Source organism: Triturus cristatus, chromosome 7 (assembly GCF_964204655.1).
Source record: "Triturus cristatus chromosome 7, aTriCri1.1, whole genome shotgun sequence".
NCBI classification, from domain to species: domain Eukaryota; kingdom Metazoa; phylum Chordata; class Amphibia; order Caudata; family Salamandridae; genus Triturus; species Triturus cristatus.
Genome location: NC_140590.1, coordinates 1,210,270,296 through 1,210,291,567, shown reverse-complemented (window position 1 = coordinate 1,210,291,567; position 21,272 = coordinate 1,210,270,296). Strand labels below are relative to the sequence as shown.

Here is a 21,272-nt window from a genome sequence, read left to right as displayed (position 1 = left end):
TTTAGGTCTCGCCTAGCTATTGCGTTTGCGCAATTGCTATGCGAGACTCTAGTAAGGGGCATTTAAAAGTGCTCCCAAAAGTGGATTGCATGGCGAGCACGCGCACAATCACGTGCATCGTGCCGCCATGCAATCTGTTTGGCATCGTACTTCAAAGGGATGGCTCCCCCGCCTGGAATGCGCTCCCCCGCCCCCGCCAAGGACGCACACAAATTTGCTTTCACTTTGCAGCAGTCTATTGCCTCCTGTCACACACGTCCTCCTTTCTCAGTTACAATCATCTGGAGCATCAGCAGCCTTCGTCTAACTAAACTCACTTAGGGCCACGCATTTGGTGCTCCGAGTTTCTCGGTGTGCACTTAAACTGCAACTAAAACCCACGCAAGTCTCATGATATAATTAACAAAAACTAATTTATTCATACATAAAAGGCCATTGCCGTAAAATTGACTACTTAAAAAGACATCTGGTTATCCCAAAGGCGATTTACTAAAGATTTTTTGTCAAATGAGCTCTTTTAAACGAAATCACTTCCTTCCCAAAGTGAGAGGCATATCCCCGTGAAGTTTCAATTGCAATTTTTTAATGTACTGGAATTTATTTGCTCGGTTCTTTCCACCTAAGCAATTCGTTTTAAAGCCTCAAGGTGTTGTTATAAAATATGAACAAGGCAGAATGTATTTTAAATGTTTATTCCCTTCATGTCTTCTGTTGCGGTTGCAAAGCATCATCTGTTGTTGGACTTTGCTGTTTGAAATACGCAGACTGATTGCAGATCTGTCCAGGAGGGACCCCTTAACCAGTCTTTGGATTTCTGATATTTGGCTTCACTTTATTGGGGTGAATGCTTCCTGCAGCTCACTCCACAGCCCCGCCAGCAATTAACCCCGGCAAATAACGTGTGTTTCTACAGCATTCTCACAGAAATGAGGGCGAGAGAAACTTGCCCAGCTACGTTCTCCCAGAATCACTACTTGCACAAAAGAGCAACTGGACGTAAACAGGAACAAGCATTTGCAATGCAATAGGTCTCGCATTATAAAAGTGTGAGCAGTTGGCATTGCTAAAAATAATGCAACACTAGCTATTGGCTTTGTAAATGATAATGGCATTTATTTATGTGTTTGTTTTATAAAATAGATTAAAAACGGCATTGTCATGAACAATGCCAATAGCTTAAACTTTTGCAAATGCGAGACCTATTGCATTGCAAATGCTTGTTTATTGTGGTACTAAGATCTACAACAGGTCCGAACCACCACAGGCAGTCAAAAGGAAAGAATTTGTGAATCATTGAAGTCTCAGAACGGGAGTAACCAAAATCACTGCAGTTGTGTATTAAATTATATATGTGTGCTAAACAATCCACTTGGATCAGTACAACATGGGTGAAAATCAGTTCTTAATTTGAAATTTGTAAATGAATACGTGCCAGTGCCCAAATGTTTGTTCAAAAGCCAGTGGCCGGCACTATTAAATGTCGGGGGTGTCGTATACCAAGGCTTCGTAGTCTTGATTCCTCCTCATGGCTCTTTCATCCACTAGACACTATCTGCCACTCTATTTCACTCTTGCAAGATCTTTTTCATCCCTGCTTTCTCCCTTTGTCACTGTTTTCCATTTAATTCCTCATTTTCCCCTCATGTGTTTTTCTCTTTTGCTCTGGATCAAAGTCTGAGATGGAAAAATAAGTACTGGTCTTCAAAAATGAGTGCTGGTGGGCCTCACCTGCAACCACCGGCTCAAATTTTGAGCACTGGAGTAAGATACCGTAAGCCATGAAAGAAAATGTTTGGGTATTTGTGTATAATGATATCAACATTTTCAACCAGTGAGATAAGTCAATGGAGAAAGAGACTGGACAATGTTGGAGTGCATAAGGAGCAGTATAACCAACAGAAAAAGCTGTATCACCACTATAGGCTTCCTTTGCAAGGCTTCAGTGGGCATGCTGAGTTTCATGTTCCCAGTTTCAACATTCGGTCAAGATTGCTTAAGTCTGCAGTGCACCTAATGAAAATGTCGGAAAACCAAAAGGCAACCAACCTATAGGCCCAATTTTTAAAAAAACGTAAAGTCCCCACGGGCGTATGCATAGGTTTTCAACCCTCGAAGCTCTTAAACTATTCTAGACACAAAAATCCCGAGATGCATGATGGAGCCCAACTATGACTTTTGTAGTATTCCATGGAGCACCCCTATTTGCCAAATGCTATGGATGCTGATTGTCCTAATTGAATTAAATGTTCAAGTTTCTGATTACTGTGATTTTTCTTTTTTACTTTTCTTGTTTTCTTCACTTGGTGAAGGCTTTGATTCATAGCACATCCTGTCCTGCATAAGTAAGAAGTGGTACATACGCTGTACTGTACTTACTAATTTTCGTAAGTATTTGAACAAATATGGCAAGGGCATTGCAGAAGTTTGTCAATATCCACAAAGGTACAACATCGAGGGTGCTCACACCATTTGCACTGCCCACTCCCATAACAAATCTTGATCTTGCGACACACCTGCGTGTCCATAACTAGGATAGCTGGTAAATGTGCATGTCTCGGAGAAGTGATATCGGCAATACTAATGCACTTTTATAAAAAGAAACCCTTTGACAAACACAGAGAAGTGACAAATACACACGTGAAACTTAGCACAGTCTGCAACAGGCAGAGAAAAGAGAAGACAATGCACAGGGTGTATTTAACAGAAAAGGTAGGGGACGGCCTGTGTCTCTCCAATGCGGTCATATTTCTTTGCTTTAAAAAATGTGCCACTCGGTGGACTTGAAACATTAATTCCATATGCCACACCGAGTGCTCGATCTATGTACGCTGCACTGTTCCTTCACATCAAAAGGACAAATCGATAACTGTTAGTATTTTATAATCATTGGTGATTTACTACATTTGTTTCAACACATCGTGCTTACTGTACCACAATATCCTAAAGCACATCATTCTTGCACCAAAAGGGTGATGTCACACTGTGAAAGAAAATTCTTTTCACCCCCAAATCTTTTAGCTACTTCTAACATGAAACTGCACCCAATATGTCACTTCTATTTCACTCATTTCCTCTCTAAAACTAGCACTGACCAAGCAAATGGGTGTCACCTTGGCAGTCCCCACCTTGCTGACGTGCATCACCACGCGCACACAAGTATGTGTCATGACACTGCTGCAGACTCCATTGGAGTAGTAAACTAAATAATAAAGTGTGGGAAGGTACATTTGTAGAGAAAAGAGAAGCCTTTATCAAATTGGAGCTGCTGAGTCCTCCGGAAAAGATATATAAATTTTAAAAAAACTGTTAAGGGGTGGCAAGGAAGCAATGGAGAAGTGGGGTGGGGGAAGCAGCGACTTAATGCTGCGGAGCAGCAGAGTGCAACAGTGGAGGGTGTCAAGCAACAACACTGAGCAGGGGTGGGCAGGATAGAAACATATGAGATAGGAGTGTAGAACAAAGCTGAAAAAAAAGAGTTGACGGGAGGGGATGGGGGGCCAACACAGAAAGCAGAGGGAGAGATGTGGAGCTAGCCAGTACATGGAGGACAAAGCAAGAAACCACATTCATACCCATGGATTATTAAGAGAAAAAGTGAAAAGCAATCCTCTAAATGTAAGCAGTGTATGGATACAATTTCTTTCAGTAAGAAGCACTGTAAAACAGCTATGATCCAAGAAAGGGACACACGCAAGAAGTGGAAGGAAAGCCATTGAATAGGAAGAAAGCAGATGAGATAGACCAAAAAAATCAACCAATCATAAGTAATGGGCTGAACCAAAGCCCACTCTAAGTGCTGGTACTGTACACAGTAGGTCTTTCACCAACAGACGGCAGAAGCAGTCTGTAGGAGAAACCTAAAAGGTGTCATCTTCATACTGCCAGATAAAAACGTCCATCTGGTATTCCCCTTCACCTCAGATAGTATCAATACCCAGAGTCCTTGGGAATTTTTGGTTAGTTCTAGCTCTGTCACTCATTATTTGTGGTCTGTGTTTCTTTGTATTTGTCTATGTCAGAGGATTTATTCGCATGTGAGCTTGTTTCTTGTATGCCTCATTCAAGAGTCCGAAGAAGGCAGAAGGGGTGGAATAGAAAAGTGGATGATAATGATTAAGAACGACTAAAAGCCTCATTTGTCCCTTGTAGAATAGGCTGGATTCAAAGCTGGTAGCATAGCTCAACCTACATAGATAAAGAAAAAATCTTTACGCTCAAATTTTATGACATTGTTATTATAATTTCCATTGAAAATACTAAGTTCCAAGATGGACGCTACCTTCAAGGACCGCAATTCTTTGGACCAACATCAAAGGAGGATTTACCCTTAACTGGCACACACAACCAGACACCTAGCATGTTGCTGGTGTGGCAGATAGCAAAGCTTCCAACACTTTCATTTGTTTCATATTATCACTCAATTATGTTGCATTGATGGTCAGTCTTGTCACTCAAACAATCTAATCTACTAAATATTTTGCAATGTGCGGAAGTCCTGAACAGTGATGGAGCTAAAGACAGAGACGAGAGAGCTAGCAGAGTGAGCACACAGTAAACATTACCAGCTGCATGATGGTGAGATACCGTTTCCACCACAGATATTTCTGCATCCTTGGTCCCATGACTGACAGCCCGTAGTACAGGTACATGAAGATGTGGACAAAGGAGTTAAGCATCCCGATGAAGAATGCTGCAAAGAAACAAGGTTAGAAAAAATTTACAGTTCAAAAAATGAATTTCTATTAGGATGATTGCAAATAGGAGTGCTGAGTCATCGATTACAATATACAAAGACAGGAATCAAAAGTTCTTCATGAAGACATGCACCCGCCCAACACCTTGACGCAGAGCTTTAGGATCTTGCCAGTTAGTAAAATGTACTGAGTGAAAGTACTTGCCATGGTTCATAGTTTCATTGCTATATTAACAGAGAATAAGTTTCAGCGAATTCTCAATTCAGTACTGAGCAATGATTTCTTAGTAAATAATGTGGTAACAAAAAATTCTTTCAATGTGGATAATCAGATGACCAACCACTGTCAATGGATCGGAGACAAAAGATCTATGAAACAAAGGATCTCACAGAATCCAAAAACTGCAAAGTGAGATGTCACTGGAAATTCCGCAGCACTGAAAAGCCTGATTGATCTACTACCATAACTCCACCAATGATGTCCTACCTTGAATACCTTAGGGTCATATCCTGTGTGGTCTATTTCCAATTTATTACAAAGAAAAATTACTCTGAATTCTAGCTTTTCATTAGAATTACATTTCTTCAAACAGCTCCAAAAGATGCATTTGCACTTCCCATGAAATATATTGTTTAATAACACAAAGTGAAAGGAGTGGACAATGAGAGTACAAATTGGCAACTTCAGGTTTCTGAGAAGACTTAAAAAGACTGCTATCCGTAGCAAATCTCACTACGTCAGCTACAGATTTGGTGTCAGGCTCTTCAAGCAGAAACCCAATTGCCATTTAAGGTAACTATGCAGCTGCCATAATGCTTTATAACATTATATATTTTAACACTGAAGCTGTCAGTAATGCTGATTTTTCACCCATACCTGAATTATAAGCTGGGGCCAAAGGCAAGGCCACATATTAATGGTGAAGGACTAATAACTTCTGCTATTGACGGACTCCAAGGTCAATTACAAAATTAACTCATGAATAATCCACTTACTGACTTAATGCGAGAATAGACAAAAAGGCAGACCTGTTAAGATCTATGGTTTGGAAATTTATGCTCAGATATGTGCCAAACTGTGGACTTTTTGTTTTTGTTTAACTTGGAGGGACAGATGACGGTCTCCAACTGTCAACCTTTCATCCTTGTGCAACTCAGAGCATCAGCATCTCTCAGTGACTCACTATTTGTAGTCCCTCTAAATACTCCCCTCCCTCACTGAACTGGCCCATCCTATGCTTGCACCTCTACCTCACTTCCTATTGGCTCCCTTCAATAAGCTGCAGTGGGTGCAGAGGTCACCCTTCTCTTTCAATTCCCCTGCCCTGCTTACCCATGTTTCTACAAGATTCTCTATTCTGCTCCTGTAACCACCATCCATCGCCCATACGCTTCTCAGTTTTCACTTGTCAATCTGGATTAACCAGTCTGTCCAGTGGTGCTACTCTTCGCATGACTTCCATCTATTGCTTCCTCTGCCCACAGACCTTCAAAAGAGAGAGGAAAAACTTCCCATGGCTGCTTTCTCTTGCACAGTGACACAGAGCCATTCCTTCAGTTAGGCAACACCCTTTTTATGGTTCTGGATTCTCAAAGTATTTTTGGGTTCTCTTGGAGCTCAAGTTTTCTTGCCACTGTAGTTTTACTCTAGCCCCTAAAAATCCCCAGCCCCATGCCTTCTTACCTTCCTTAAGGAAGAAGCTGGTCATGGTTAATGTTATGACAGCAACTCTCGACTAGCTTTCTGAAGAAGGAAGGAGAGGTGTTACCATCAGCAGTCTCAGGACATTGATGGCTAATGAAGGCAGTCTGCTAGCACTCCTGCCACCAGAAGTTCTTGTTTTTGGGAGAGATTCAAGATGGGTTGTGGTTTAGCATATTTCAAGAGACTTTAATGGCTGTTTGACTTCTGATTGTCAAATTCACGTGCTAATGATCTTCAGCAGGCTATTCAGTACTCCTAAGCAGTGGCGCAGCTGGGGTCGGCGGTTAGTCCACCCTGGGCAGCACTGTTTTTGGGGGCGGGGGAGAGCAAGAGCAAATTGTGTCTGTAGACTACCACCATCCCCCGAGAACAAGTCGGTTGCCACCCCACCCCCGCTCTTACCTGCACGGAGGGCAAACTTAGGGTCCGCCCCGGGTGGCAGTAGGTCTAGCGACACCACTGCTCCTAACCCAATCCTTATAGCAGCTACTACTCTAAAATTTACTTTCTCTAAGGATGTACTCATTTTCTTTTAGCTATTCAAAAACCAGTTTGAGGTAAGTGCTTCTGAAATATATAGCGAGCATCTCGTTACTAATATGAAGCATTAGGACAAGCTACAGCCATCAATGTACACTTGAAGCACACTCAGACTCCGAATATCCCCACCCAGTTTCATCAGAATGATGAAATCACACGTGCAAAGCTCCTAGGTTGCCCCATCTTTGCATTGCATTTTCAGTTAGCATAACAAGTATCACACTAAACAAACATTCAGTTTAAATTTTCTTTGAAAGCAATGCAAGGGCAAGTCTAGTCACAAGAGCACAAGCCAGGGCAGAACTGCACATTGATGAATTCAGCAGGCAAGCATTGGCTCTTCATAATGTTGTATATGTCTCCAAAAGTTAGGTTGGACTTACACTGCCCGCCTGCGACATATTTGACTCCTGACCACCAGTTGAAGATCATCGTAGCATGGTGATAAACGTGCAGGAACGATATTTGGTCAAATTTCTTGCGCAGTATAAAAAATATCTGAAAGCAGAGAAGAGGATTTTAATCAAGTGATCCTTTTACTACAAACATTCTCAAAATCTAAACTAATGATAAGCAAATATATACAAATCACATCAGAAATAAAAGACTTTTTTTCAAGGGTCATTTGTGTCCTTGTCTATAGAATTGTTCCTAACTTCTGCTGTTGCAGTTCTGTAAAGCAATACGAGTACATATACAACACATAAGGGCATACCGTCTTATACGGCATCAGATTGGACATTTGGAATTAATATATACGTTTTGTAAGCAAATTTATTGTGATAATATGCCTGAAGATTTCCTAGTGCTGAACACAGACCAAACAAATGTCCTAAGGAGCCTGAGAAAACACAGAAGTTCTGCGTTTGTTACAAACTTCGGGTTATGAAACTGAGTGAGTGAACCACAGGTTTCAAGGGGTCCACAAAAGTAGCACCATGAGAGAAAGTCTTTCTAGTCTCTTGGATAAAGAGATGCAGTGTACTGTCACATGATAAAGATTAGTTGATCCAGCTTCCAGCTGCTGGAGTCAGCCAACCCAAATCTTAATTGCGGACCACGGCCTTGAAGGAACAACTGCATCCAAGCAAGAGTCATTGCTGAGATTTTCTTTCTTCCTTCAGATTTGTCTGATCAGGATGCTAGGGTCATCCCCGTCAACTAGCTGATAAGCTGTTGAGATACAAAGGAATTTTGTGCTGAATGCTTCTGTGAGTACCTCAAAATTAGAAGGTCTTATCTTATGTAAGCCAGTGAGAATCCCCTTGATTGCCTAAATCCTGAAAGGCAAATCACTGAGCAAGTGGTTCTGTTTTACAGGCTCCTGAATCTGTCCTGTTAATTTACCTTTTTAGTGCAGTAGTTTTCATTAGTGGAGAAGGCGCAATGGCATTAAGGATCAGGAGTGTCTTTGGGACCCCCCGCACCCCAGGTATGGCTGTGTCTTCCTGAATAACTGAAGATTTGGGACCATTTCTCTTGCTTGCCTTAAGCCTTGTGACACACTCGGAACACTCCTGCAGCTTCCAGGATTTTGCTAAGATACTGAAGATTAAGAATAAGCCTCTAGTTGGAAGAATTTCCAGAACTGCATACTCCAACAAAGGTGTGGTGATGGCATGCTTGTATCTAACAGTTTGCCACAAATTTTGTGTTGTCTGGGGTAATGCAAGGGAGAACTAATATGCTCCAGGGATTGATTCAACTGGTAGGTTAGACTGGTTTAATGTTTTGAGTGTAGACTGGATTCTAGTTCCTGGAGGTCAGTTGGAGCAGTACCTGGATACAGTGGAGTTTTGAGTTTCTGTTCTATAGCTGCTTAATTTTTTATTTGGATACCAAGTGCAGGTTTTCACAATTGTGCTGGGTTATGTATGGGGTGCTTTTCACACTCTGTTGGTTGATCAGTTTTCATTAGGTGGTTATTTGCATTGTGATTGATTTGATAACAATGCTGTTTTTCTTTTCACTGCTTTGTAGAACCTCATTTGTACGCTATGTAAAAGTTTGGCCTTCCGCAGTGTTTGACTGTCAGGATTGTCCTACTTCCCTGCTATCTTAAAGTCAATGAATCATTGAACCTTTTGTAGAATAATTTGTGGTCAGATTTTACTTTGATCTTTTTTAGGGATGTAACCAAGTCAAGTCCAACTGATACATATGGATGTGGGAATCACAGATAGATTAGCATAAGCTGAAGCCATATTGTTTGTGGCATCCATTTTGTCAGCTATGCAATTCTTCCAACCTCTGCTGCTCCTCTTTTTTCCCTGCCTGTGCTGTCTATTTTAGTTAACTTCCTGACTCAGCTAAAAGCAATTTGCATGCTAAAGAGTTTGTAGCTGCCAGAACACCTGGTCTCAGACTCAACTGTCAATCTCTTAGTGCTACCATAAGCACTCCTGCTCCCCCTCCCACTTTGGTGACTAAGTGATTTTCCATTTGACCATGTTTGTCTGTAGTTATTCTTGTGTAGGCCTGTACCTTCTATTTGTAACCAAATCCTTACAAGTGCAGAAAACTCAGTATAAAAGGCCCATGGTCTCTGTATTCAAGTCATTACCTCCTGGAACACTTGAGGGTGTTGTATGGACGTGGTCTCACTCATGAGTGAATACACTTGTTATTTTGAATTCCAGCTTCTGTGCCAATCTCTATTTTGTTGGTCTAAGGACCCGTGGACAGATAAGGGTGAACCCATGCACCGGTGAACCCCTAAAAAGGCTAATTTCCACAGTTTGGCGCCCGACTCATGGGGCTCATCGGAGACGCGGCCGTCCAAAGGCGTGGTCTTGATGGAGGACAGGAATCTACTGAGGAGGTACCCTGTACGAGGAGACCCTTTGTCTTTACAGACCGACGTGTTTTTCCGGTTTTCCCGATCTGACCCTCCAGGTGGTGGCCGGTCCCGACTGAGATCTCCTTTGGCGTAATTTTTGCATTGACCATTAGGTCGACCCAGAGCTTGGCAGGTGGAGGTTGGAGACTTTAGTTTGGTAAGGTCGCTGAAGCGACACTCTTGTTTTGGATTTGCTTGGCCAAGATTCTGGTTTTGTTTGTTTGTTTGTTACAATAAACAAAGGCAGGTAATGAGGAGATTTTTGTCTCTACTTATGATATACTTGGGATAAATACTATTTGAATATAATATTATATTTTATTACAATATTTTTGGCATGCCTGCTCCTAGCACACTTTGTAGAATGTGTTGCTGTCTTGGTGGTACCCAAATGGATCTAGAAAGTAGTCAGCCGGCTCCCCTAAAGGGGACACCTAATAGGTTTATGAATATTAAATATGGTATTTCTTCCATAATGTATAGTACACTGTGGAACAAATATACGAAAAAGGATCCTGATCTATGATGGCCAGTAAATGGGTCATTTGATTTTAAGAAGATTCAGTATGTTGAGCAGTGTCTGTCTCAGAGAAAGAGTCGACAAGATATGTTTGATTGTGTACGAGTGTGGGAAAAAGAAGTGAATGAGAGAGTGAGGAGAGAAGAAGCTATAGAAGAAAAAGAACAGCGCAAATCGATTTATGAAAAAGCATTGGAATAAAAAAATAAGGAAATGAAAGAAATAAAAGAAAAAGAAGATAGGAAGTGTCATTTAGAGGTAACTGGCCAGTACCCTGTTAGGCACTCCATTTATCCCATACTTAATAAACCTCAAGATGATTCTATTTTGTTAGACAGACCTCCGCCCGTATAAATTCCCTAGTCCCCCTGAGAATGAAGGTTCTGATGAGGAGCATTTTTCTTCAGAAGAAAAAGATGAAGATAAGGAAATCGGGTGGACAACTCACTCTACTTTAACTACTGAACACAAGGCCACTCTTAGATCCGCTGCCCGTTAAGCAGCTCGTGGGAATGCCTCCGCTCCAGAAATTATAGCAATGGTCATATTTAGAGCAGTTATATTTTGTAGAGATGTTCACTTGTGAAGTAATAACCAGCTTTAGAAAACATTCTGGTGCTCTAGCGCCCTCTGATATAAACTCTGTTTATAAACAGTTAAGTGATGGCACCTTTCTTTTTTCACAGGTGTCCGATCTAATTAGGTGAGTGGTTAAATTGCGAGTTGACGCATTCTGTCTATGAGAAGAGAAAAAGGCTGTTGGTAAAGCTACAGCTGAGCAAACAGTTCCGATCCCAGCGCGACAAGAAAGAGCTACAGGGACAGATAAAGACACTAGTAATCCTGTAGTTACTGTGAAGCCGATGCGTGAAGCTGCGTCTTTTTATGTTCCTCCAAAGGGAGCGGGCACAAGTGACGATAAAACTTCAGATAATGCGAAGGGATATTTTATTTATAATTGGGTCTAAACCCCTTGGAGTAGAGCAGACGTGGGGTGACTAGGCCGACAATCTTCTGTGGATTCTCTGCTCGAGGAGGGGGCTACAAGTATCCCCAAGCACGACTTCAAGAGACGTTGAGAAGTCAATGCACTTGCAAAAGTGCACGGTGACCAGGAATTCTGGTTCCACACTACTCACAAGGGCTGCGGGTCTCAGCTTTGCTGGGGACTCGGTCAGCCACTGGATGTCTGGAAATCCTCTTCCTGGGCTGCAAATACTCGGAGTCCGGCGGGAGCTTCAAAGATGCAGACCGGCAAAATGCCTGCCAAGCAGGGGAGTTACTCCTTGACCCCAAGGGAGATTTATTCAGTCCTCTAGTAGTTAGTAGAGCGTCGAAGTTCCAGGATTCAGCTTCAGAGTTTCGTCCAGGGATATCTAAAGTTCTGGTTACAGAGGTTCCTTACTTATACCCAAGGAAGGGGTTGGACTAGCTCTAGGGACCCACCTATGGGAGGGTTTGTAAAGAGGGGTGGCTACACCTATTTCCTTTGTCCAGTTGCTCGCCAGGGCAGAGGCTGGAAGCCCCTGAACCGGTTTGAGCTGGACTATGCACTGGGGACACCAAATGTGCCCCCAGTGCAGGACTTCAAAGCACTCTGAGAGTGCTCCCACCCAGCCCCAATACACATAAGCCTGTCTGGGAGGTGGTTACACCTCCCTGTGACAGGAAACCTATTGTCCAGGCCTCCCCTGCCGGAGTTTCAGTCAGCAGCAGGAGGCCAGACCCGTGTCTGTGGCTGCAGCATCCATTTTGTGATGCCAGTGCTCTATTAGATTTCTACCGGGTATACCAGTAATGCCATGTTTCTCCCTCTAGAAGGGTGGGATCATATCCTCACATCAAGAACTGATGTGGGGGTATGATTCCAAGGTGTTTGACACCAAACACGACATGTTTCCGTGCAGTCAGTCCAAAGTTAGCATTAACCGTTTAAGATATAATGCACTTAAGAGTATATAGTCAGGCTGCACCACAGACAACCCCGGAGAAGAGATTCTGAAGGCTGCAGAGGGGCTCAGCTCATGCCTGGGCACCCTCTCACATATAACCAAGCACCCTGCCTTCAGTATTGATAAGGTCTGCCACAGGGGTGACTGATAGGTTACTATGTGCAGTGATAGGTGAAGAATAGTGAACCTATACCTCTGTAAGGGGTGCATGCACCACCTTACTCTGGCTGCAGTAGCAGACCTGTGGTATCATTTTGCATGGCTTTCCAGGGGTGGCACAATACATGCTTCAGCCCCTGGTAGGCCTCTGGGGTACCTATGCCCTGGCTACATAGTATACCATATACTAGATACTCACAAGGGCACCCCAGAATCCAATCTGGAGTGTACCTAAAGTACATGCAATCAATTTAGAGAGGAAGCAGCTAGGCTGGGTCCCTGAATAGCAGGGTCCCAGCCAGACTAAAGTCGAAAAACAGTGAAACACCAGCAAAAAGTTGGAGCAAACATGTGAAGCAGATCCTACTCTCCTACACATGCCACCCACTATCGGCGGGTTCCGCATGACCTAGTGAGCCCAGCTGTGTCGGCGGATCCTTACGACATCCTGGACACAGAGAAAGGACAAGCCATGTCACCTGAAGAACCTGAGGAAGTCTTCCAGGACCACACAATCCCTGGTACATCGCGATATCAGCTGCAACCCCAGAAGAGAGACACTTTGTTGCTGAAAAAGACTGGTTGAGTCACTGTCCTGGGTAGTGAAAGCCTGAGTAGCAAAGGGGGGTCTTCTAGTAGTGATTACTCGTCTCAATCTCAGTGAAGAAACCAACGTCTGCCCAGGACCTTAGTGTGTTATCTGTTTTGTTGTTCAACATCGAGATGAACTTGCCTACGGAGAAGAAATCGATTGCAGCAAGACTTTGTGATCGAAAGACTATGTTCATTATTGGACTCACTTCAATTATTGTTCTGATTGCTACAATCACATGGGTTGTAGAGGGAGTAACTCCTGCTCGAAACCTACTGACTGCTACTACTCCTGTCCCCATTGAGCACCACTATTTCACTCTTCCCTATCATGAGCAGCAGCACAGGATGTCCTACCTCAACAATACGTTCATTCAAATGTTGCATCACACCCACAATGCTACGAACTTCACCAACTTTTGAGTGTGTGGAATGATGCCAGCTCATCAGAAAAAGGGAGGAACGCCTTTCATTCCCTTGCCATTTTCACATAACGGCTCCTGCAGAGCCTGGTTCGCACTGTTATGGGCTTCTCAAATTGCTAATATCACTGATGCTGGTGTAGGAGGACTCAGTGCTCAGCTAAATAAAGTCTGCTATCCTGATGAGGAAGAAGATCCGCAAGCTACAGGAACTAAATGGAAAATGGAGGAATATTGCAGAGGAAATGCCTCCACACGCTATGTTTTCTCCAACACTCGGACAGTCAAAGGCAACGGGCCTCCTGTCATTGCTGTTACTAGAGCTCGAGCAGACCTTTGTGTGAACAGTATTGGTAGAATCCCAGTGGTAAAAAGTAACTATTCGAACACTAAACATTACTGGAATAAACAATAGCAGTTTTTTGTCATCACATGTATTTTATTTGTGGAAGCAAAGGGTATTACCACCTACCTATCGGGTGGTCTGGAAGCTGCTACTTGTCCTTTTTGATACTACCTGTGTTTTTGGCTCCTGCTTCCTACCACAAAGACTATAAACTGTACAATGACATTTCTAAGAGCCGATCAAAGATTTGAGACTGTTCTTCTTCGTCGGTGCGGCCTTAAACAGCAGAAAGATTAGACGCTTGACACGTGTTGTAGAGGCTGTAACCAATCAGACAGCTATGGCCCTTGGAAATCACATGGAAGAACTGCAGATTACGAAGATTGTGGCCAAAACAGGATGGTCCTCGACGTGGTCCTTGCGGACCGTGGTGGAGCATGCCGCATCATCGGGAGCAGTTGCTGCGTCTATATCCCTGACCACGCCCCTTCAGTTTTAGAGGCAATTTCCAAGCTGCATAAAATAGCCACTGAAATCCATCAGGATTCAGGAACATGGACTTTGACTGGAAGGTTATGGATGATATTTACTGTATGGGGCTGGAAACTACTATCAGCCCTATGTATATTTTTTGCGATCCTTTTTCCTGCTGCTTATGTATACAATGTGGCCCGATGCTTTGTTCCCTTTGTGCTTCTACCTGTACCTCATGTATATACCAGCTAAACAAAATGTTCAGAATGTAAATGACAGACTAGTAACTGACCAAGAAATAAGAACACTGATTTTAATAGATATAGGTGATAACTTTCATGTTTCTTCTATTTCATAGTGATGTCTTCTGCTAATGCTAAAAGGGCCGTCTGTGGAAATCGCAGATAATCTGTTAGCATAAGCTGAAGCCATCTTGTTTGTGGCATCCATTTTGTCAGCTATGTAATTCTTCCATCCTCTGCTGCTTGTCTTTTTTCCCTGCCTGAACTGTCTATTTTAGTTAACTTCCTGACTCAGCTAAAAGCAACTTGCATGCTAAAGAGTTTGTAGCTGCCAGAACACCTGGCCTCAGACTCAACTGTCAATCTCTTAGTGCTATCATAAGCACTCCTGCTCCCCCTCCCACTTTGCTGACTAAGTTATTTCCCATTTGACCATGTTTGTCTGTATTTATTCTTGTGTAGGCCTTTACCTTCTATTTGTAACCACATGCTTACCAGTGCAGAAAACTCAGTATAAAAGGCCCATGGTCTGTGTATTCAGGTCACTACCTGCTGGAACACTTGCGGGTGTTGAATGGACATGGTCTCACTCATGAGTGAATAAACTTGTTATTTTGAATACCAGCTTCCGTGCCAATCTCTATTGTATTGGTCTAAGGACCCGTGGACAGATAAGGGTGAACCCCTGCACCGGTAAGCCCCTAAAAAGGCTCATTTCCACATGGGTACAGAGATTGTAAGACATCCTCAGAGGTATTTTCAAGCCACGTATAAGCCCTACACATAATAAAGGTTGTTTCCTATTTATTTTGATTTGTGTAGCTTCTTTCAATAAACTGGGTTGTCTGAATCTGGGTGGTGGTTTGCTCTCGGTTCCTTGTATTTCATGTTGAATAGGAAGATCAGTGAAAGGTCTGGCCATATTTGGTGCAATATACTCACATTTGTTATTCAGTGATGCACACAAACACTGGTTCTAATGCGTGTCTGGCTTTCGTCTTCTTTGGCAAAGTACTATTTGTTGCAATATCAATAGGTTTTCCATTAGCGATGGCATTGGTTTGCATCAAGGCACTATCCTTCCACATTTACAAATCCCCAATTACCAAATTTAATTGATCAGATTCCGTAGGAACAGGGCTATTTCTAGGAATTATTTTAGAAAAGGACTGTGATATCCCAAGTGGTTGCAGATTACAGCCATTATGGCGGATGAGTTAACAATGATCAAAGTCTGCACTTTGTGAGCACAGACTTCACGTGAATATCTTGTATTCCAATCTTACAAAATGTAATCTCTCAAACACGGACAATGACCAATCCTCACCCTCCCATGTTCTATCTATTTTTACTGCTAAGCTTGTAATTTTTGGGGTTTCAAAAAAGTGCCATTGTTATAGATGTAAAGGATTAGGTCCTGTCTGGCACTGGGATGTCTCTTGCAATGTTGAGTCTTTAAAATCCAAATTTGTTTCTTACCAACTACGTGTTCTCTAATTAATCTGACCATGTTGAAGGATCTAGTGTGAATGGCAGACTGTTTTTGTAGCAGTGACAATTCTCCAAGCTTCTTTCTAACATTTTTTGGGCTTGGTGTTGCCCCAACAGTAAATTAGGAAGTTCTTGATCTGTTCTACATGTGACTTTTCTTGTGTTGATTCTTTTTGAGTGTATCTTCCTATTTGAGAGTAGGTATTCTTCCCGTAGACTCGAGGATATCTTCCCCTTATTCTAGAAGAATGTTGGCCTTTGTGTACATTTGCTGAAACAAGGGGGTGCATTGGATGTGTGTGTCTGTATACTAATGTTTTCAAATAGTCAGTAAGACAATTTGGAGCCTTTGAAGTAGCCACTGGTCCTACATGTCTCTGTTCGCTTCTCTGTGATTAACAACCTGGACTTTTCCAACTGTGGTTGCGGTCAATCCACATCAAACTGAGGCTTGCAGATTATAGTTCAGTTACTTACGAGGCAGATTTTATTCCAATTTAGCAGGCAAAGGGTACTTTACAAGCCAGTGGCTGTTAGGATTTTACAGGAGAAAATATGATTTGATGGGGCTGACTTCCTAGTCTGTTCTTGTTGTCATCTATACAAAATGTAATACCCAGGACTGGGTGAAGTGGTTATATTTCCTCCTTAATGTGATTCTTCACCTCTTAACCACATCTTTTCATCCTTCTGCCTTCTTAACTGAACCAGATCTTTAATTTGAATGTCCATATTTATTGTTATTCTTAATGTATTTGTTGCCCAATTAGATCAGGCATGTATTCAACTTTCAGAATACTGAGAGGGACTAGGAGCACTTTTAGGTTCAGCATAGAAGCTCCATGAAGGTATACATAAACACAAGGAGTATGCAGTTATTTTAGGAGTAAAAAGGTTGAAGAGCACAGGTAGGTCGGAGGGGAGCTGAGTTAGCAGAACCAGGAGATCTGGTTGTTCAGAAGCAAGAGCCTTCACACACCGAGATGGGGGTCATGCTTCATCATCGGCCAGCTCCTCGTTCAGCCGGCACTCTAATACCCAACAGGCCCCATGAGGGGGCCCTGTGCCAGAGGTCTTTTTAAATAATATGCTGACGTGAAGTGTGGGTGGAGGTGCTCTATGTGTAGATTGGTGTAAAGTGATTTAAACTTAACTGAGAGGTACCAAGGGGATTTTTAATGTGAAGGTCTTCTCGTTATGAATAAAAACATTGAGTGGCTGAGTATGGGTACAATGATCCAAACAGCTCATAAGGTAGTGTGCATATATGTCGATACATTTCTTGCCATAAATGTCACTATCGGATGTATGACACAGAACCACGCATGACATTGCCACACATGCCTGTACAACGCGGTCTTCAAAACGCATGCATGTACACCACACATTCCTTTACCACGCTTATGCCTTTACAACTAAAATGGCAGTATTTTTACAGGTAAGTACAAGCCCTTGATGTATAAATATATATATATTCACTGAAAAAAACATAGGTTTCAGGGGCGTTATAGTTAGCTGGACATTTCCCTCGTACAAAACCCTAGAAATCCCCCGTTATAGTTAGTTCAGCTAACTATAACTCGCGCCCCCGCAATGCACTGCTGATGACGTCACATATTACATCACTCATGACATGGTCAGTGACATCACTGATGACATCATTGATGACGTCTTCCAGTGAGTGTGTGTTTCTGTAAAGTTTAAATATGTTTAAGGTATATATAGGGAAAGGTCTATGGAAGAATGAGTGGGTGTATAAGTGTGTGAATGGATGATTTAGTAGGTGCGTGACTGACTCTATAAGTGAGTCATTAAATGTATCTTACTGCAGACTAGTGACTAAACTGTGTGAATGTCTGTATCTGTCTGTCTGTTGGTGTATAAGTGGCTGCATGGTTTTGTGAATAGCTATATGAGTGTCTATATGGGTTATTGATTGGTTGTCTGAGTATCTGTATGGGTGCCTGGGTGTTTGTGTGGGTGGGGTGTGTGTGACTCTGTGCATAGATGTTTGAGTGGGTGATTCTATGGGTGCATGATTTTAAGAGTGCATCTGTGATGGACTGTATGGTTGGGTGAGTGTATGTATGGGTGTGTTAGTGAGTAAATGTATATCTCAGTGGTACATGTGTGAGTAACTACATATGTGAAAGGCAGTATATATGTGTGTAAGAGTATATAACTGGCTATATGTGAGAGTGTGTGATTGTGAGAGTGGCTGTATGGATGAGTGTGTGCTTGTATCAGTAATTGTATAAGAGCGTAAGAATGTGGTAGTATTTTTATGAGTAAGTGAACTTGTGTGTATATAACTGTATAGGTGAGTAAATGGGAGTGTGATTAATTATTTGCATGACTGACTAGGTGTGTGAGTACCTCTATGGATGATTGGCAGTGTGTGAGTGTCTATATAGGTGATTAAATGCATATGATAGTCCTGTACTGAGTGACTGTAAGTATGAGTGACTGTACAGGTGAGTGAGTGGATGTGTGTGTAGACCCTAGAGTCAATGAGTGGGTATGTAGTTATTGGTATTGGAGTATCTATGGTTTTGAGAATGGCCGTCTGAAATTTTGAGTGGGTGTATCAAAGGTTATATTTGGGTGTTTTTTTATACTTATTTTATCAATTAATTCTTTTAAAAATTAAAAAATATTATTTGGTTTTAATGGGTTTTTTTTAAATTGTAATTTTTTGTTAAAATATATTTTTATATTTTGTAAAATATTTTTTTAACTATATTTTCAATACTTTATTTTATTTTGTTCAATTTTTGGGGGGATTCGCGCACCCTATGCGCACCGTTCTCGATCCCTGCGTGAAAGCATCCGCGTACAGTATGCGTTGGGTTTTTCCGTTTTTTTTCCTTGGATCCGCGCACCCAACGCGAGAGAAACCATGCACCCAACGCGTTAGGATGCGCGTCAGGATGCGCGACCCCTAATTTTACCATAAAAAAAAAATAGCCCCTATCACTAATTTTTATTGTCCCCGGGGACCCCATCCCCTGGGGTTTATTAAAAAACGTTGGGGACCATGGGGGGAGCCCCAATGCCCCCACGGTCCCAGCCGGCTTCCCGCGTTTTCTCCATGTTATTTCCCATAGGAAACTTTAGACACGACTACAGCCCGAATTGCTGCACGGAATTACACCAAATTTTGTAAAAAGGTAGCCCTTGGTTCAGAAAGAGACCTTTTTTTAAATGGTGTGAATCCGTTCAGTAGTTGCTGAGAAATTCAAGAAATAAAAGTCAAAAAATCAATTTCCCATAGGAAACTTTATGCAAGGCTACAGCAGAAACTACTGAACGGATTTACCCCAAGTTTGGCAAAAAGGTACTGCTTGGCTCAGAAAGCGACCTTTTTAAAAATGGTGTAAATCCGTTCAGTAGTTGCTGAGAAAATCAAAAATAAAAGTTTCGATATTTAGAGGCGCGGAGGATCTGCGGATCCACGCGGTGGATTCGCGCACCCGCCCGACCACGAGCTTTATTCTAATTGGCTGTCAATATTCCAAACTAGGAAGTGTTGGCAGCCATTTTGTGACTCGGTAGAACCTAGTCAGAAGAAAACAGGGCAACAAAGGTGAAAAAGAAGAAAAGGGGGCAGGGTAGAAACACCCTGACCCCCTAGGCCTGCTCAGGGGGTCCTACAAGGTCCTCCAGGGCCAAAAAAAGCATTTTTTTTAAAACAGCAGAATGCGCGCAGGGTGCGCGGATCCTGCCGAAAAATAAAAATAAAACGAAGCGAGGGTTTTCTCGCTTCGTTATTTTTAACCCCTCGGGTGGGCCAGGTCCCGGGGGGATTTGTTGAATGTAAAGCAGAGGCCCCCACAGCCCCAGGGACCGCCACCTCCCCGGGGCTATATTTTTTAAATAAAAAAATAAAAAAATGTGTGAGGGGGCTGCAGCCCCCCCACATGCCCCAGGGACCACCACCTCCCCGGGGCTTTGGAATTGTTGGGAAGGGGGCTGCGTGGCCCCCCCTCCTGGAGCCTGTGATGGCCCTGGGGATAGCCACCCCCCAGGGCCGGCTCCTACTGTGTCTCGGGATGCCCACCCCCGGGACACTGTTTGCTACGGTAGGGTGGGAGCATGGTCTCCCGCCCTATCGTAGCAAACTCTGGTTTGGAACCTGCTCTCTTTTCCAAAATCCAAAGCAGAATTGCTTTTCCACACGGGGAGCGGCATGTTAGCAGCTCCCCATGTGGAAAAGCAATGCTGACTCTCGCAGGACACGGGGAGCCGGCGGTACCGTGGGGGCATTGGGGCTCCCCCCATGGTTCCCTATGAAGTGCATAGGCCCCGGGGGATGGGGTCCCCAGGGTGAATATAAATTACTGGTAGGAGCCGCGTTTTTTTAATCTAAAAATTTGGAGTCGCGTCCCTAGAGCGGCGCTCAGCGCGGCCCCCTGGTGTGAACGTGAGGAGTGCGTGACTCCCAGCATGGCCTCCTAGTGTGAGCACGAGGGGTGCGTGACTCCCAGCGCAGCCCCCTAGTGTGAAAGCGAGGGGTGCGCGACTCCCAGCGCAGATCCCCTAGTGTGAACGCGAGGGGTGCGCGACTCCCAGCGCAGCCCCCTAGTGTGAACGCATGGGGTGCATGACTCCTAATCGCGATGGGTACGCGACTCCTAATACAAAAGAATAATATTTTTTTCATTAAAAAGATATATTATATGTTAGCATCTTGGGTGGCACTAAAAAGAGCCCTTGTGTTTATTGGGAAATTTTTGTAGCTACATGTAAGTGCCGATGCAGAGTCTGAAGTTGTTGAGAAAGACTCTGTTTCACTCATCTGTGAAATGTACACCATCTCTCCTGTATATGCCATCCATATTAAAATGCAGATTGTTGTTGTATATGGACCCCATACTATGGTCTCTGAGATAAGCAGAAACAGCTTTATTGACATTTTTTCTAGCTTTCTCAATCCGAGGACAAAATTGATTGGACCACTTCCATTTCTGTCTTTGGCATATGTTAGAGTAGACAAAGGCAGTTTGGGGGAAAAGCAGCATCAGTTCTGCAAAGGTGTCCTTCATTAGCATTTCCAGACCTACCCCAGTCAATGTGCCTAGGTCATTGCCACCACAGTGCACAATCATGAGGTCAGGGGGTTGGAAGTGCATAAAGGATTCAACCAATGGCATCAATTGGTGCCACTTCAATCCTCTCTGTCCAATCCATTTAATATCTGCATTTTGTAAATCTAGCTCTTTGTCAAAACCGCTGCTTTCAGCATACCTTTTGCACCAAAAAACACAGCTGTGCCCAACAATCCACACTGAAAGCATC

At 43.0% G+C, this 21,272-nt stretch overlaps 1 protein-coding gene across 4 annotated transcripts in view; it reads right to left on the bottom strand.

The window, feature by feature from the left end:
• Positions 1 to 21,272, bottom strand: part of LOC146811612 (very long chain fatty acid elongase 4-like) — a 148,850-nt gene that overhangs the window by 13,006 nt on the left and 114,572 nt on the right. For all 4 annotated transcript variants that reach the window (XM_085618584.1, XM_085618585.1, XM_085618582.1 and 1 more), the window contains exons 7-8: positions 7,322 to 7,436; positions 4,563 to 4,690 (exon numbers count right to left, since the gene is read on the bottom strand). In XM_085618584.1, the coding sequence (XP_085474710.1) occupies positions 4,563 to 4,690; positions 7,322 to 7,436 (243 nt within the window). The remainder of the gene's footprint in view (positions 1 to 4,562; positions 4,691 to 7,321; positions 7,437 to 21,272) is intronic.